At 39.4% G+C, this 18175-nt stretch overlaps 1 protein-coding gene across 4 annotated transcripts in view; it reads right to left on the reverse strand.

Annotated features, from left to right (window-relative positions):
• Nucleotides 1–18175, reverse strand: part of ncor1 (nuclear receptor corepressor 1) — a 90558-nt gene that overhangs the window by 36817 nt on the left and 35566 nt on the right. For 3 of the 4 annotated variants that reach the window (XM_038297609.1, XM_038297608.1, XM_038297606.1), the window contains exons 10-16: nt 16906–17078; nt 14865–14955; nt 13417–13461; nt 13143–13321; nt 12992–13046; nt 12776–12874; nt 676–806 (exon numbers count right to left, since the gene is read on the reverse strand). In XM_038297609.1, coding sequence (XP_038153537.1) covers nt 676–806; nt 12776–12874; nt 12992–13046; nt 13143–13321; nt 13417–13461; nt 14865–14955; nt 16906–17078 — 773 coding nt within the window. The remainder of the gene's footprint in view (nt 1–675; nt 807–12775; nt 12875–12991; nt 13047–13142; nt 13322–13416; nt 13462–14864; nt 14956–16905; nt 17079–18175) is intronic. The other variant, XM_038297607.1, reaches the window with a different exon arrangement.

Genomic DNA, 18175 nt, shown 5'->3' on the forward strand with positions numbered 1-18175 from the left:
TTGACTGTTAAAAAAATCTGCATATAAAAAAATTCAACCTTTTAAAATTCAAACTCAATATTTTCAGCCTCCTTAGATTCCACTGGCTCTATTTCACTGTCTTAAATTCGGCGTCTAAATTCAGTGTAAAAAGGGAAGGGGTTACTTCAGGTCACAGACGTTAGCAATGGATTGTGGTGTCCAACACCCAGCCAATCCCGTTACGTTTTCTTAGTCACATGACGTGACGCTTGTGGCGCTCATACTGAAGGAAAACCAGCATGACGGAGCCGGTCATGCGAGCTAACCCTAACTCAACGGTGAGTTTATTACTTTCATTTTTACAGTAGCATAGCTGTTACTCATTTCACATTATTTAATTGCTGTGCATATAAATGATTATTTTAAGTTGACCACTTGCTAATTTTTTCAAGCTTTTAAAGCTCTTATAGCTAACTTGTGAGAAATATTAGCTGACTGGCAGATAAAATCAACTCTGAAAGCTACAGGAAAGCTATTAACAACTGTTAAGCTGCAGTCACTCCAGTTATTGGCCTTGTCTGTACAGCTATCTCTCTTGTTGTCCAGAAAGTAACACCATGACGTCTACCTAGTCTTGTTTTTCAGGAGCATTTGATGAAAAAGGCTAATAACAGACAGAGGGAAGCTTTAACCATGCCATCAGGCAAAGCTCACCTAGAATCCTCCTTTTCATCTTTCTCTTCCTCGTCCTTCTTTTCCTCCTCCTCTTTTTTCTCAGACTTCTCCGCTTTGTCCTCTTCGTTCTTGTCTTCTGTCTTTTCTTCTTGTGAAGGACGTGTTATTTGCTGCAGGGGGAAAAAAACCAAAAAAACATTTAAAAACTGATTCAGGTAAAAAAAAAGGTGGACTTCAAAAATGATCTGATGTTTTTCACTTTGTAAAAAAATCTTTAGAAGCCCTCAAATCTTATCTTTTTATGCAATGGAGAAGAGAACTTCAGAGATAAGGAAACAATTGTCCTTTTAGTTTAGTTTTAATGTAAATGATTAAAGATGGGGGAAATCAAGTATGAGTTGCTTTTTATATCAAAGTGTTTGTGATGATTTTCAGCTTTAATGTCACTGTTTTAGAAGCATATAGAACCAGAATATACCTCTAAAGAGGTTTACCAGAAATCAGAGATTTTCTATTTGATCAAAAATATAAGACGGTCATAATTTCTCTCAATTTTAAAATTAATATACTCTGACAATAACAAATGGCCTTATGTCAAACAGAATAAGCACCCCAGTGTTACTCCTTAGTTTAACCAGCTAATATGTAATATGGGGTAAAAGGGAACGACATTTATGAATTTTAACAACTGGGGTGATGGCGTGATGGAGGACAGAGCAGCATTCCTGATAATCAGTGCAGGCGCGGTACGCCACAGAATGCTTCCTCCTGACTGTTCCATGAAAGTGCGGCGCTGGAACAAGTCTGGCTATGCCAAGCCAAACATCCCATGCTGGTACCAGATGGGGCTGAGGAATGTGCTTCACTCAACGGTTTGGGCAGAAAGATATGAGGTGAGGTAAAGACAAGACAGATAGGGGTACTTCTTTTCTGGAAGAGGAACAAAAGTGGAAGAAAAAAAAAACAGCTAAAACATGATTATACATGAGGAAGGTCCAAATGAACTCATCAGCATTAGCTTCAAAGCAGCAACATTTTTTATTTCATTGACTGGAATCAGACTGATTCTGACCGTTAAAGCTATTCACAGACTAAAGCAAAATTTTATCTGTTCTACGACCGATGAACTTTTGACGAACACAACATTAGCGCTACTAGGTCATGAAAAAACAATGTTTTTTAGTTGTTGCCGCTGCCAAGCTTATAATTAAATAATTTTAGAAACAGCAATACTTTTGAAAATTAAAGGATTTTCAAAGATGAAAGAAACAATTAAAAAACATGATTGAGAAGGCAAGAGAGAGCACGACTTTCTAAAGATAACAGAAAGGCTGGACTTTTTTTTGTTCAATCTTCCCCTTCGAGACATCCTGCCTAATGTATTTTGGTTAGAATTATCGGGACCACTGCGATTGTAGATCATGGAAGTCAGAAATGCTGGATTGTGTTGGCGCCAATACCCTGTTGTGTGTGTGTGGTTAAAATCTGAAATGCTGCAGCTCAACATGGTGCATGAACCAATCAGATAAGCTGATTGGAAGAATTTCACAACAGCCAAGCTGTTATTGCTCCTCCTGCAGAGCCGTCAGCATAAATCCAGAAAAATAATATATGTAAATGATCACTGCACTAAAATATTTAAAATGTGGTGAAAAAGTTCTAAAATTAATATCTTCAGGAACTCAAAATGTCAAAATTTTGGGGTGAAAAATATTAAATTATACTATCAGGTACTTGCTGTTTAAAAGCTCTATAGTCACTTCCAGCAGCTATGAACAGTGGCAGGAAATCCCAGTGATTGGCCAGACTTAAGTTTGTCTAATGCTTGATGCGTCTGTGAGTTGCGAAATGCATACATTAAGTAAAATTTAGCTTCCAAGGCCCTCAGCGCCGCTTCCGTGCTGACAGAATTTCGGCACCATTGACCAATGAAAATGTGTTATTACGTGGACAGATCCGTGCCGAAAATATCGTGAGCGAGCAGCAACTCCTGCTAGCAAGGGTTTGCAAATGTAGACACCTGGAGACATCCTGTGTTTTAACACATAAACATCACCACTATCAACATATTGTGGAAAGAAATTGCTGTGGCTATCCAACGACAAAAGAGGCTTTGATAAAGTTGTAAACGGCTGTTTTCTACTTCCTCTTTTAGTGTGATGGTGTCAATTCGAGGTTTGTGCGGAATAATGTAGAAGAGACTCTACTCCGAGGTTTTCCCAGAAGATCAAGCTCCTCACCTTATATCTAAGGGAGTGTCCAGCCCCCCTTAATTCAAAAAGCTCATTTCAGTCGATTGTATTTGGGATCTCATTCTTTTAGTAATGATCCAGAATTAAAGACCATAGGTGAGGGTTGGAACGTAGACTGACCTGTAAATCAAGAGCTTTGCCTAATGGCTCATCACTCTCTTCACCCAAACAGACTGATGCAGGACCTCTATTTTCGCGGCAGACGCAGCAATTAGTCTATCGATCTCACGTTCCACTCTCCCCTAACTAATGAAGAGAATCCCAAGATGCTTAAACTCCTCCACTTGAGGCAGGAATGGTTGTCCAGCATGAAGGAGGCGAGCCAGCAACTTTTGGTTGAGAACCAAGCATGGAGGAGCTGATCTTCATCCTGACAAACCACCCCAGCGCACGCAGTAGGTCTTGGCAAGAAGGAGCCAGCAGAGCCACAAAAAGCAGGGATGAAATCCGCTGGTCCCAAAGCCAGACCCCCTCCGGCCCTTGGCTGCGCCTAGAAATCATGTAGGACCGCTATGACTGGCCGTTACATAAAGAAATGTTCTGCTCCTAAAATCACTTATGCAATGTACTAAGCTGAGCAGACACAGCATTGACCCACTACCTTCTGTTAATGTAATCGCCGCTTCCATTTTTTCCATGTTATAAATATATTACTAGATCCAGCCTAGTCAGACAGTCGTTGCATAATGTAAAGGAAAAGCTTGGGGCTGCTCAGTGAACCATGGAGGTTAAAATGTTGCTATATTAAAAAAAGAATAGTGCACGTCTGATGGTGGTGCATCTTAGAGTAAAATATGTAGACTTGAGCTTCCTCCTTATGCAGTAAACTCTTCAGAGACTTAGTTATAATTTATTAAATCAAACACAAAGCAGTAACAGTAGTTTATGTGAGGGGGTTTTCAGAAATTGACTGCATGCACATCTGCAGCAGCCTCTCTTTTACAGAAGGCCAGGTTTATTTTTAGCTCCATTCGCTAAGACGATGTCTGGCAAGTAGAGGGGGTGGAGTGGGAGCACATGGAATGTGGTGTGCTTAGGGTCCCAACGATAACCTGGAGGGTTGGTTGGTCACCAAATAAAAGTCGACTGGTGGACAGATATTACAACCAACCGAAGAGCTGGCCATTTAATAATTAATTTATTGGGAGGGTTTTTACGGCATTTCTGATGTATGTTCATCAGAGGTGTCAAGTAACAAAGTACAAATACTTTGTTACTTTAATTTACTGGAGAAATAATTTTTTAGACAACCTTTACTTCTAGTTAGAGGTGTGCAAAATAATCGCCGTGACAATGCATCGCGATTCTAATTCTTGTGATCTACTGCATTGATTCTTGATGGCAAGAATCGATTCTTAACTTCAAAAAATGAACAAATAAAATACATGAATGGTTGGCGCACATCAGCCAAACCAAGTGTAATACAACTTCCAGTCCAGCAGATGTCGCTGCGGATGTGTTGACGTTGCCTTGTGTCACAAGCATTTCCGGCCGTGGGATACTGCGATGAGTCATATGAAATAAAACATGGAGGACACTATGAAAATTTGCCCCTGTATCGTTTTCTTACAGTGTTCAGTGGAAATATTGCGATGCATCGCAATTTTTCAAGTATCGTGATGCATCGTGATAGAATCGCATCGTGGCATGTGAATCGTGATATCGAATCGAATCATGACTTCTTTGCCAATACCCACCTCTACTTCTAGTCCTTACTTTATTGCAGTTATTTCTACTTTCTACTCTTTATATTTTAAAATAGAGATAGTTCAATTTAAGCTCATCTTCATTATGACCTGTTGGTATTGGAAAAAAAATTACAAAGAAAAAATTATTTGTTTTATCCAGACAATTACTTTATGTGTGCTGCATTAATTAGTTGTTCACCACACATCAAAATAAATCGTTTTTTAAGATGATGCAAATTTTAATTTGTAACTGCCATTATTTATAAAACTAAGAAAATTAAGTATAAGGAAGTTACCATTCAGAATTGTAGAAAAATAATCCTTTAATACAGAGGTCAGCAACCCGCGGCTACGGAGCCACATGCAGCTCCTTAGCGTCCCCCTTACGGTTCCCTGGAGGATTTTCAAAAACTTATAAAAAATAGAAACAGATGGAGCTTTTTGTTTGTTTATTTTTATATGATGTGCACGAGGTCAGACAAACATCCATTATGTTTTCCAATTCTCAAAATTTTTTAAATACATAAATTTAAACAACAAATCTAAACATTTCTGTCAACAAAGATTTGCGTCGTAAGCTGCAGCACACCTTTCGGCACGGCGCGGTGCCAGGCAGGTGGCTGTCATAAACAAAGCGGCGGGTGTGTCTTGGACCATGGATCCCAAAGGGAGAAAAAGGAAGATGGCTGATGAGAATAGAGGATACAAAGAAGAATGGACTGGATCATTTGCTTTCATTACCAATGCGGAAGGATTGCCTGCAATTTTGCTTTGTAATGAGAAGTTGTCAAGAAATAAAAAAAGCGTAATTTGGAAGGCATTTCCAGGAAAGGGATGCAAAATATGCAGCAGACAATCAAGTTGGAAGTGAAAGAAAAAGTGTGACTAAAGAACTTCAGGATAAATTAGAGGAAATCAAAGATAGATTTAAGAAGCAGATTGCATCTCCAACTCCACTATTGCTGCTAGTTTTCCTGCAAGTATTGAAAACTGTTCACAGATCGAACAGGTAACGCTCTCATGCAGGTTAACAAACTTTTTTCCAGTTTTTCCCCAAATCCTCAAAATAAAAATAACACCAAGGAACGCTGGGGATGGAGGATGTGAGATTTCGGGTTTAGAGATCACTCCACTGATGGATGTTAGTTCCTGCTTGGTTCCTCATCAACTCCTCCCAACAGAAACACGTCCACCATAGAAAGATTCCTTTATCGTGTTTCTATCATTTCATCAATGCAACAAAACCTAATACATACAAACCGTGCAGTGAAGAGTGGTGACCTCCATGAGGTAAGAGCGTTCACTGCTCCTCCCTCTCCTTGTGCAACTATGGAATTATTTTCATTTATTTTTGCGGCTTCAGAAATATTTGTTTTTCTTTTTTTTGGTCCAGTGTAGCTCATTAAACAGTTTGGGTTGCAGAACCCTGCTCTAATAGATTAGTACAGTAAAGTCTCAGTCCTTAACATTTTTTCCTGCATTACCTTAACTTTTATACTTTAAGTAATTTTTAAATGGTATTTTTACACTTTTATTTGAGTAAAAAGCTTAATTTGAAACTCTAACTATTATAAAAGTGTTTTTTAACAGGATTTCTACTTCTATTTGATGTTCATTCAGTTTATATACAGACAAATCTGCCTTTGAATATTCCTAAATCAAAATCATGAGTGTGATATTTTTTTTTTAAGCCAAGAGGTCCGATTTAATTTTAAAGCCGCACCAGCTGGGTTAGGAAATACCTAGACTTGCCTCTGGGCTAGGACCACGGCACTCCCAGTACTTTTCCCGTACCGAGTTAACTAAACATCTCTGCAGAGCCTCTGCAAGGATCTCCTCCAAAACCTAAATGAGTGTCTGTGGTCCCTCTGTGTTTTTAAACAAAACAGTTGTCCTACCTGTCCTGAAATATTTTAAGAGCTTTAATAGCTGCCCTCTTTTGCTGATTCACTAGTTCTGTTTGAGTTTGGAAATGACAACGCCACAAGTCAACCTTCAACTTCCTGCCACAGCGTTGGGGCCACCAGAAAAGCCTTTCACTCTTGTTTCAAAGGATGAAGCTGCAGGAAATGGAAAAAAAAAAAAAGCCTTTGATACTACTTGGTGACTTCTGTCCATTTATTCCTCTATTTGGGGTGACACAGCATTCTACATTTAAGTAAATTAATGTCTTGTTCACAAGGATCATAGAAAATAAGCAAAGGGTAAACTTTTAAACAGGCTATAAAATATTTGGTCTGCCCTTTGCTGAGGTGGTGAATGGTGTGTGCGTGATACGGTCTCCCATCAAGGCCCGCTTTGCATATGGATGAAGGTCGCTTGTGGCACAATGTTTTAAAGATGGCATCATAACTTTTACTGTAAGGTAAAAGAGGTTAAAGGACCTGCATTTTAACAAAGAAAAAGGTTAAAAATAAATAAGAAACTCTATTAAAAAATGTGGGCACTGCAGCATCTTGAGCAAATTGGTCAGAAGAGTTCATATCTGCATCAATATGTAAATAAATATATTTTAAATCCATCAGCTGCAAAACAACAACAACCTGTAATGTGACATGTAGAGCATCTTTGAGTGGGATGCACCCCATGTGTAATGAATTTTAAATGCAGAGTTTTAAATTTAGTAGTCCAGTATTTTCTGGTGTTCTTTTGCAAAATACATTTCACAAAACAAAATGGTTTTGTTTTCCACAAAATAATTTAAAAAAATTATAAGCCAACTGCATTACATTTAGAAAAGAGTAAAATAGATATAGCTATATAAATTAATGGAAATATTTGAAAAAAAAATAAAAAATACTAGAAGTCATTTCTTTCTTTCAATTCAGTCCTGGTTCCCTGCAGCAAACTGAGTATTTCAGACAAAATGTTGGTTCAAAATGATTTTTTGCACGCACTGCATGTAATAAACATCAAGATCATAAAACTCAATACTTTAGATTGCCTAGTCATAAATGAGTAACAAAATGAGCTTCTCTGATTAACCAGAAGAAGAAAAGCTCAGCTTTGTGATTTAGTGAACTATTTGTTTATTTTATAGAAGGACCTGAAAGAACCCAATAAATCCCACGTGAAGACAAGGGAGGGCAAATGTATTGCCCCGGTTTGTGCCAGTCCTAATTTTTCTCCAGATGAGGCCCTTTCTATCTCAGTCTTTGTGGCGGAGGAAAGCAACTTGCCTCGAGGAGAATAAGCAAGGAGTTGCAGATCTGAAGTTTAAAAAACTTGGACCACAGTAATAGTTTTTTCCAAAAGGTGCTTAACAACGACATTTCCTCGCTGTATTCATCAAATAAAGCCAAACAACTCTCTTGGTTGCATCTGTAATTATACAGAAGAATCTGCCTTCTGATGGTCAGTGTGAATGCACCATAACAGGTTGTTTCTTAGTTAATCAAAGGATTTGAACCTCTACTCAAACCATCCTAAAAAATAACATAAAATGTCAAAGAAAGACAGAGCAGTTCCATTGTTCTTGTTGATCATTTCAAAAAGTTTCTTGGATATGCCTGATGACACCATTGAGATGGCTTTATGAGGGACCTCCACTGTAGTAAACCTCCCCCACCATCCAGCTCCAAAGTTTTCCAGTAGAATTTAAATTACAGGACCATTTATACTTTAATGAATACCTACAAGCCCTTTTAAAATAGCTGCTCTTTCAGATCATCCCTTCATTTCATGCACACGTTCGTCAAGTCTTACAGTCAACCATAAGTTCCCGACATGGGATCAGGGATTGTTTATTAACTAAAAACAACATCAACAGAAAAGACGTAACCAATCCCAAATAAAAGGCTGATAAACAATTGAGCATGTGGTGGAAAACAGCAAAAACAGCTGCAGAAAAAGCAGAAGGCTACGGCTGCAGAGAACTTAGGCATGACATGATCTTCTAGAGTCTGATCTGAGAGCACTGCTCATCTGCAGAATCAGATGTAGCGAACACGTGGGGGACGATAAGAGCCATGTATGCCTTTAAAGCATTGAATGCATCTTAAAGGATCACAACAGAGCTCAGACCTTCGGGGAGTTCCTTCAAGGATATCCCTCACATGCATTACCATATTCCTCTGGTGAATGAAGCAAGTTGTAAGCTACACCCCATAGGTTCCTCAAATGCACCATCTGAAAGCATTTAAGGTCACGTCTTCTTGCAACATAAAGGACAGCAAAACGCTCCACTTTGATGTCAGGACCCAACAAGAGGTAAATCATTTTACAGCGGAGACAGAGAGGATAAAAAGCTAGACCTTAAACTGTTGCAGCCATTTTTTAATATCTGCTGAATCAAACATGTTGCAAGATGATATTTAATTTAATTTGCTGCATATGGCACTGCTAATCGGCAATACGCGCTTCGGAAGGGCAACTCCAAGCAATGAAAGGAAAAGGGTGGGCAAGTCTGACTTCACTTCTACTTTTCCATCACCTGGATGGCTGCATCCTCACACCATTTCCCATAGCTGTGGTTAAGACTGCTCAGCATCTCAGCACAGTGCTCTCTCTGCAACATGGCAGCCAAAGGTGTCCTATAGAGGAGAGTGAGGGAAGCTAAATATCTCTACCCTCTTTCCAGGATCAGTTTCAGAGCTTACCATACCTTAGAGTCTACATGTCAAAGCTTGAATGATATGCTTTGCAGAACGAATGCCCCCATGTGTTAAAAGGAGGATCTGCTGAATAACTAAGTCAATAATTCATACGCATATAAACCGACCTCCAAACACACTATGGGAATAAAATGAAATGTTACCTTAAGACAAATGCAACAGCTCCAAACTAAGTCTCTACATCAGTATAAATAATCGTCTTTGAGCAGGTGGCTAATTTCATGAAAGCTTACTCTCGTGTCACGGAGAACACGGGATATCTCATGGTTGGTTTGTCCCATAGTAGTTTTGGAAACCTCAAACAGTGTTGGATCAAATTTAAATGCCACAATCTTTTCTCTCAAGATGGGTAACAATCCAAAGGCCACAAGATAAATACACATAGGTGACCGCAGAGGTTTGATTTGGGTAGTCCCACATGTCCCAGAAAACATAGCCTAAAATAGCCGTGTTCCACTGCCTACAGGCCGAAAATAAATATCTAGGTTAGGAAACTTGCTGGACAGCCAGAACACGGCAAGACCCAGACATAGAGCCTGAAGAAACTGCTTAATTTGACCAAAAAAGTAAAGGCTTTGGGGTTAAAGTTAGTGACATACCTGCACACTCATTTGCTGGCAACAAAAGGCCCTTTCCTCTGCTCAGCGCCAGCGCTAACTCGTGTTCCAAATGGGAATTTAGCCTCCAGTCCCTCCATGGGACTGGTAGCAGTGGAGGGGCAGGACGGCACCATAGCAGAGCTCCTTAGAAGGGCTGCCGGGCCGCAGCACGGCTGCACATATTCCAGGAAAGCGTGTCATCAGGCCGCTTAAGCCGCCCAAAGAATCGTCCATCTCACATGCACGCACTAATCTATGCAGGGTCACTCAAGGTAATCCCTGCTGAGCACTCCTCTGTGATTGGCACTCACAGGAGCACAGGGAGGTTTCTGGGCCCGTCAGATGGTCGGACTGTACCAACTCAACATTTCAAGGAGGGGTGGATTTCTCCTTTTCCCACACACTCCAAAGAAGTAAAAGCAAACTAAAACTGAAGGAAAAAAAGGCAAAGAAGAAAGAGCACACAATCAGCAGATAGGCTGCCAGCGCTGACTCGGTCTCACTGAGATTCTTTTTCCACTCAGTTTCACTCACTTGCCCCACATTCCTCTGCTCTTGCTGTTGCTCACTCCATCCCTTCCCAACCCACACTAATGACTCACTCTGCTCACTCAAACGCCAGTTGCTGAAGCTTGGAAGTCAGTCAAACACTGATAAGCAATTCTTTAAATTACAACCTAAAACAAGACCAAAAAAAAGAGACATTTCCCTGCATGTTTTTAAACAAGGTTGTCTTAAACGCTTACGTACTTGCAGAATATAAAGTGTTAAACTCTGAAGAAACTCAGGCATTTATTAAAATATGACAAATATTTTAGTGCTCAAGAGTCATTACAAAAACTTCGGCTAAGAGCCTCCTTCTATGTAAAGACAGTCTACAACCACACAATTGTTTTGCAGAGCAGCTGTACTGGACACAGTGTTCTCTACTGAGGATTTTGGCATATGCAAAAGGGGTAGAAAGCCCAGAGAGGATGAGAGCTATCATTGGTCCAGATTGCAATCTTTGAACTGGTATACAGGCTGTAAAAAAATACCCTTTGCTGAGAGAACAACAGACCTGGAGCCGCAAGTAAACCAAAAAAAAAAAAAAAAAAAAAAAAAGTACACCTTTTAAATTTAAGTAAAAAAAGAAAAGAAAAAACGCTTTTCTATAGAGAACTCTTCGAGTGGCAGTTTCAGCTTCCCTTTGTTCAAATTATGTAAATAGAATCTACTTTGGGACATGATGTCCCAGATGTGCTCAATCGGATTCAGGTCTGGGGAGCAGGCCCCAGTCCGTAGCTTCAATGCCTTCAACTTGCAGGAACTACTTACACAATGCAGCTACATGACGTCTAGCATTGGCCTGCATCAAGAGGAACCCAGGGCCAACTGCACCAGCCTGTGGTCTAACAAGGGGTGTGAGAATCTCATCTCACTACCTAAACGCAGTCATTCTACCTCTGGCGAGCACACTGAGGGCTGAGTGGCCCTCAAAAAAATGCCACCCCACACCATTACTGACCCACTGCCAAACCGGTCATGCTAAAGGATGTTGCAGGCAGCAGATCGCCCTCCATGGTGTCTCCAGACTCTGTCACATTTGCTCTGTGTGAACCTGGTTTCATCTTTGAAGAGCTCATGGCGCCAGTGACCAATTTGCCAATCCTGGAATTCTTCTACAAATGCAAGCATTCTGCTTGGTGTTGGGCTGTGAGCACAAACCCCATCTGTGGACATCGGGCACTCATACCATCCTCTTGGAGTTGGTTTCTAACTGTTTGTAGAGACACATGCATAATTTTGACTGCTGGAGGTCATTTTGCAGGGCTCTGGCAGTGCTCCTCCACATCTCCTGCTTTGCTGACCAGTCTCCTGGTAGCGCCTCAGGCCTCTTGACACTACGCTGAATGAAACAGTAAACCTTCTTGCCATAGCTCACATTGATGTGCCATCCTGGATGAGCTGCACTACCTGAGCTAGTTGTGTGGTTTGTAGAGTCCATCTCATGCTACCACGAATGTCAAAGCACCACCAACACACAAAAGTGACCAAAACAGCAGCCAGAAAGTATAGGTACTGAGAAGTGGTCTGTGGTCTTCACCTGCAGAACCACCCCTTTATAGAGTGTAATGCTAATTGCCAATAATTTCCACCTATTGTCTATTTTATTTGCACAACTGCATGTCCAATTGATCTTTAATCAGCGCTGCTTCCTAAGTGGACAATTTTATTTCACAAAAGTTAGATTTGATTCACTTTTTTTTTTGCAAGTTTTATTTTTTTGAGCATTTTATCTAATAAATCAGATGTCAGAAATAGCCTTAGTCATGCCTCCTTAACTTTGATGGAAGTGTGACAGTTTTCAATTGAGTCATTGTGTGCTTTAACAAAGGTATATGAAATAATTTATTAAATCATGAAATAATTATATTTCCTTTGGAAAATATAACCAATATATTCAATGGAGGTTAAATATTTATTAAATAAATAATATATTTCCAGTTTAAATAAATAAATGACCAATTTAAGTAATAATTTCATAAGGTATTTATTTATTGTATTATGGAAGCCGTCACCCTCCATAATGCTGTGCTTCTAGAGTTTTGTAGTTGGTTTAGTCATTTTATACCAGCAGACTCATAATAAATCAGCTGATGAGGCCGATTGATAAGAATATCTGACTAGCTCAAGATTTTTTGGGGAGTTGTACAGTATATTTTCTGACAAGCCTTTTTTCCTCCATAACTTTGCAACAACTCACTTTGTGGAGGAATGGAGAATTCAACATTAGTAATGACTTCTTCTTTTGATCTTAGGTCTTTTATAAAGATGCATGTTTTAAAAAAAGAGAGTCTTCTAAGGGGAGATAGATAAGAAGTACTTTTGTTAATCTACACACCAAAAGGTGTGATTTATCAGCATTTTAAATTGTGTTATTTGGTGAAAAATTTACTACACAGAGAGAAATGGCTGCTACATATCTTCTTAAAAGATTAATTTACCTGGTTCCTTCCTCTTCTTCTGTAGTTTCTCCTGACCAGCGCCTTGTAGTTTTGGTTTTTTTTGGTCAAGTAGTAAAATAGGACGCAGTCAGCCACACACTGAAACAAGAAAAAAGGTATATAAATACATTTATGTCGTTTTTTTATACTGGTTTCGTCAATATTTTATTAATTTAAGTTATCTATTTAGACCAAAAGGGTAAACATTACATTCACCTTTCTTTCAAGATACGAGGCGATTAAACCGAAATTCTTGGGATGTTGCATAAACCTGAAAGAAGCAAATGTAGCCGTTACCCATAAACGGACCAAACATCCATTAATGGCACAGTAACTAGACCAGGAGGGTAATGAAACACGGGCTCACTTCTCCTTGAAGATTTCCTTCTCATGTTCCGTCCAAACGTTCATGAACTGTCGAGCTTTGAACACTTTCATAGGGTCGTCCATCAGGCCGTTCATGTTGATGAATTTCACCCTCCTTTGCTCCGAGTCGTACATCATGGGAGGGATGACTGACAGCTGTCTCATCTGTTTCTCATTGTTCTGTGGCACAGAGAAGAGGTTCAGACCAGAAGGGCAAACGAGTGTGTACTCATTTCTGTAAATGTGCTCTGATACCAAAGGAATGGTGTAAGTACCAGATCTGCTCGGGTGGTCAGATCTGCTCGGGGGCACTGCCCCTGCTGATGACATCACAATATGGCAAAGCCACTCATATAAACTGTATTACACCTGTTTCATTTGATTCAAATCTCTTTGGGAGGCTCAACTGGGGAGTGGGGAATGATTAATAATTAAGATGGTTAGAGGAGTGCACTTGTGCTCTGAGAAGGTTACAAGTACCACGTTTGAACGCCACAGTCTCCACCCTGGGTTCCTCAATAAAAAACGTTTATACCACACTGCTCCCAGGGCGCCACACAATTGCAGCCCACTGTTCCTCAAGGGGATGGGTTAAATGCAGGGGTTGAATTTTCCCATTGTGGGACAATAAATGGATTTACAACTTATCATTATCTATATTTTCTATTGTTTTAGGTTTCTTTGTTTCCTAATTTCAACTACTAAAGATCTCCAATCAGTCTGCGTTCTAAGGCAGATTGAGCTCTGCCATTTATGAAGGTGACTTAATATGTGCAACTGACTGAGCTAAAAGAGGCTAACCTGTTAGCTACAGAGATCAGCTAGCCACAGGGCTTCCCAGCTCACCCCTTTACATCAGGGTCTTTCAGTTACTTCCTTCACCATAAACAGATTTTTTCAGTTTTTATATAAATCAGGAAAAACTTTATCGTTCATTACATACACTAACACCACAGATGCTCCCAATCCGGCATACAGACTCTGCATTATTATCGTTGTTATCGTTGTCTGGGAAACCACAATGTTTTATGTCATTGTGGCAATGTTTAGCCAATCATATAGTGTAACGTAACTGGCACATGCAGAGCCCGAATCACCATGCCCTTATTTGGGGAGAAATACTCCCTAATGAAGACCATCCACAAGAAGCAGCAGCGTTAGCTGGACAAACTACTTAACTATTGCATGATTTTAAGCAGCAAGACTGTTGGCTTATTAGCCCTGAGCGATCAACTAAATATATAGGCCTACCGCTATAACCCGCGACAATTTTCCCATGTCGGTCTTCATGAGGCTGGCTTCTAGCCTTTGTATCTTTTACATTTATCAAGACTCTGAATCAGATCCAGTATTGTTCAGATCCCCAATAGAATAAGCTGAAATAGTGATGTAGTGATCATTAATATCCTAAACAAGATTTGGAAATCATTCCCAATCTAAGGAGGGAGAAGGTGAGAAATATCATATGACTTTGAGGCAAACAGCCGGTCAGCCATCTCATTGTGACCAATAAATGGTCAGGGGGAGTTTAGGGTCGGCTATTCTCCGCGTGTTTATGATGGAATGGTGTTGTGAAAGAGTTGGGAAAACATTACTGAAAATCCTGTGCTGCTTAAATACTTTCCCTTTGTACAAAAAAGTGAAAACCTCACAGTATGAACCAGCATGAACATGACTGGAAACAGCTGAAGAGCTTTTCAGATATCCTGCAGTCGGTTCCTACCTCCTGTTCAGAGAGACCATCGATGATTTCTGAAATCTCATGCTCACTTCTGGCTATAGTTGCAGAAAGACCTGTTCCTCTTTGTCCAACTCTGTGGGAAAACAAGAACAAGAAGTAGAATATAACCCCAATAAATAAAATATTGAGGTGCAATTTCGCCCTTCTCCTTTTTTCATCAGGGCTTCTATAACGTTTTGACCTTTAGCATTTCTAGCAACAAACTCTCTATGAGCCTCTGATGCTGTGAGATGCTTCCCAACAGGCTAAATATTAGTTTAGCATGAATACCTGAAATTCAAAACACTTGGTGCACATTAGTGAAAAATCCTCGTGCACCAAACACTCCTCTGCAAAATAAATATTGCAAAGACAGAGACTGAGATGATGATAAATTTATGAATAACTGTTCAGCCTAACATTAAATAGCACCATGTTTCCTCTATCTAAGGGGGCGGCTGAGGAGACAAAACATGGAGAAACCTTTTACTGATGAAGATCCACTTTAATAATACATTAAATTAACTGCCAGAATGAAAACTGATGACTAAAAGCTAAATATATGCACAATGGATTAAAATATACATTCCCTTTTCTTGAGTGATAGTGATTACATTTCTAGGAGATTAAAGGGAAACGCCGTTTTTTTTTTTTTACATTGGCCCCTTGATTTTACGGTATTACATCATGTTCTACTAACCTATTTGAGTTTTGTGTCATTTGGAGCCGTTCTGAAGATATTCCGTTAGGTTATATCCAAGTAACGTCTTCCTATGAGCAACGAGTTGAAAGCACAAACTAAACTGTTCATAATTTATTCTGTATGGTACGCCAGCATTCATAACATGTAGGCGAATCACTGTCCCCCAGACATCCGCGGTTATATTTTTTTATATTTATATCTTTTAAAAACAAAGCGGCGCATGTATGACGTCATACGCACGCCGGCTACCGTTTATTCTTCCTGTCCGCTGAACTGCTGCTAGTTTTACTCACATGCCTGGAAGATGTCTAGTGCTACTACCACAGAGGATCTCGCTCTGGAAATGCAATTAAACGACTCAGATTAGCTAGCCGAATCAATAGAAGAGGTAGAGCGTAGCCGCCTGTGGCCCGGGCTGCCTGTTACGACTCCAGTCCGGCGCGCGGATGTCGTCATACACACTCTGCTTTGTTTTTAAAAGATATAAATATGAAAAATATAACCGCGGATGTCTGGGGGACAGAGATTCGCCTACATGTTATGAATGCTGACGTACCATAAAGAATAAATTATGAACAGTTTAGTTTGTGCCTTAAAGTCGTTTCTCATAGGAAGACGTTACTTGGATATAACCTAACAGAATATCTTCAGAACGACTCAAAATGACACAAAACTAATATGAGCGAGAAGAACATGATGTAATAACGTAAAATCAAGGGCCCAATGTAAAAAAAAATAAAAAATAAAAAATGGCGTTTCCCTTTAAAGAAGCCAATTTTTCATATTAGGGATAATAAATGTTATAGAGAAAGATGTCCTACTTGTTATTTGATGGCCATAAGGTTTATATCAACAGAAAATCAATTTTAGAATAATTAGCCATTCATGAAACAAAGCGTAATTGCCTAATAATTTTCTTACTGTTACAACAAAAAACTTATTTCTACTATTCATGTATGTATTCTATATATTTATAGAACAAATATTTTGCTTGGAACAAAACTTAAGACCAAAGATAAATAAATAAAATAAAAAACAATAGGTTGAAATACATCTTTAATGTTTATTTTTTTTACGGGCTCTATGTACTCCATTACTTCCTGAATTTAGGGCAGATGTTTTGCTTCCCGTCTTTCATTACTGGTTGAACTGATTCATCCAGGTGTGTGCAGTGAGGTCAGGACCACCTGGATGAATCAGTTCATCCAGTAGAAAAAGACAGTAAACATGAGCTGCCTTAAGTAAAGGAAGTAGTGGAGTTGTGCATAAAGCTCATTCAAGATGATGCACCCAAACAGACAGCCACTTTATTTCCCCCCAATCGCTGGCCATAATGCTCACCTTTGGAAGCGCTCCTGCTGTTCTCGCTGCTTGCGGATTTCGGGGAACTGTCGTTCGTAGTACTCTCGCGTTCTGCTCTCCTTGGCTTTGCGTCTGGGGTTGTTCTCCATGCGCTCCACCTTCTTCTCCCACGCCTCCATCAGCTGGTCATAGCGCTGACAGATCTTCTGTTCCTGTGCACACGAAAGGAAAACGGCACACGTTTATTGGGGTTGTTTGCTCTTATGTGGAAAGTCGAGACAAACTCTTATCTGTTTGATGCTTATTCTCATCCCAGAAAAGAACTATAAGTTAAGTTAGCCAATTGTTTTTTCAATTTTATTCTAGTACAGATCTCCATAAATCAACCTAAAAATAAAGAACTCAAGACACATCTAAATGTCATGTCCCAACTAGATTTATGGCACTCAATTTAAATTAAGATGAATATATTTATATTCTGTATAGTATATTATAGGATCTGATTGTTGGTCAGACTAAAAAAAACTTTTGAAAACAACAACCTTTATTCAATTATCATACATAATTTATATCAAACCTGTATTCCTGATTTTCTTTAAACTTTTCCTTCTTGTACTGATGTAATGTTCCCATTAAATGCATTGTTCTCATAAGTAATTAGCAAAAGAACCTCATAAAGAAGCTCAAAGTCTTGAAAGCATTGGTCTGTGTTGAATATATCAATATAATGTGTTTTAAGGAAACAGGTTACTGGAGGTTTTTAAATGTCTACCAATCAATCAGATCAGAATCAAATACATTTCCCTTGATCTAATTACTGATGTCCCCAAATCAATGATTAATAATGAGAACTTTAGGCAGGGGTTGGTAGGACTCCCACCACCAGCAGCTGAAAATCAGGCCTATGATGCTCTGTTTAAGTTAGATAAATAATATAAACGCTACTGACATAAACGTTAAAGCATAAATGATAATGACCATTTGGTAAATTCTAATCTATGAGCTCAATTAAGAAAGCTGCTTATCTCCTTAATTTCTGGCTATTCTTGGGTATTGTAATATCTAAAGTTACAGGTTTGACCTCGAAGAAGACTAAATCTGGAAGACCCTGCTCAAATAATGGCCTCAACAAACAATCCTAACTTTTGAATGGAAAAATGTAAACAGCATAACGGGTGGGTTACATGCCCCCCTCTCTCTTTGAGCTGTGTTTGTGGTGTTTGTCAGTTTGTCATTGACTCAATTTCTGTCTCTTGACCCATTCACGGTCGGATCTGATGCGATCGTTGTGTTTACAATCCCTCTCCAA

This window comes from Cyprinodon tularosa, unplaced genomic scaffold (assembly GCF_016077235.1).
Source record: "Cyprinodon tularosa strain WSP-4 unplaced genomic scaffold, ASM1607723v1 ctg392, whole genome shotgun sequence".
In the NCBI taxonomy this organism is placed as follows: domain Eukaryota; kingdom Metazoa; phylum Chordata; class Actinopteri; order Cyprinodontiformes; family Cyprinodontidae; genus Cyprinodon; species Cyprinodon tularosa.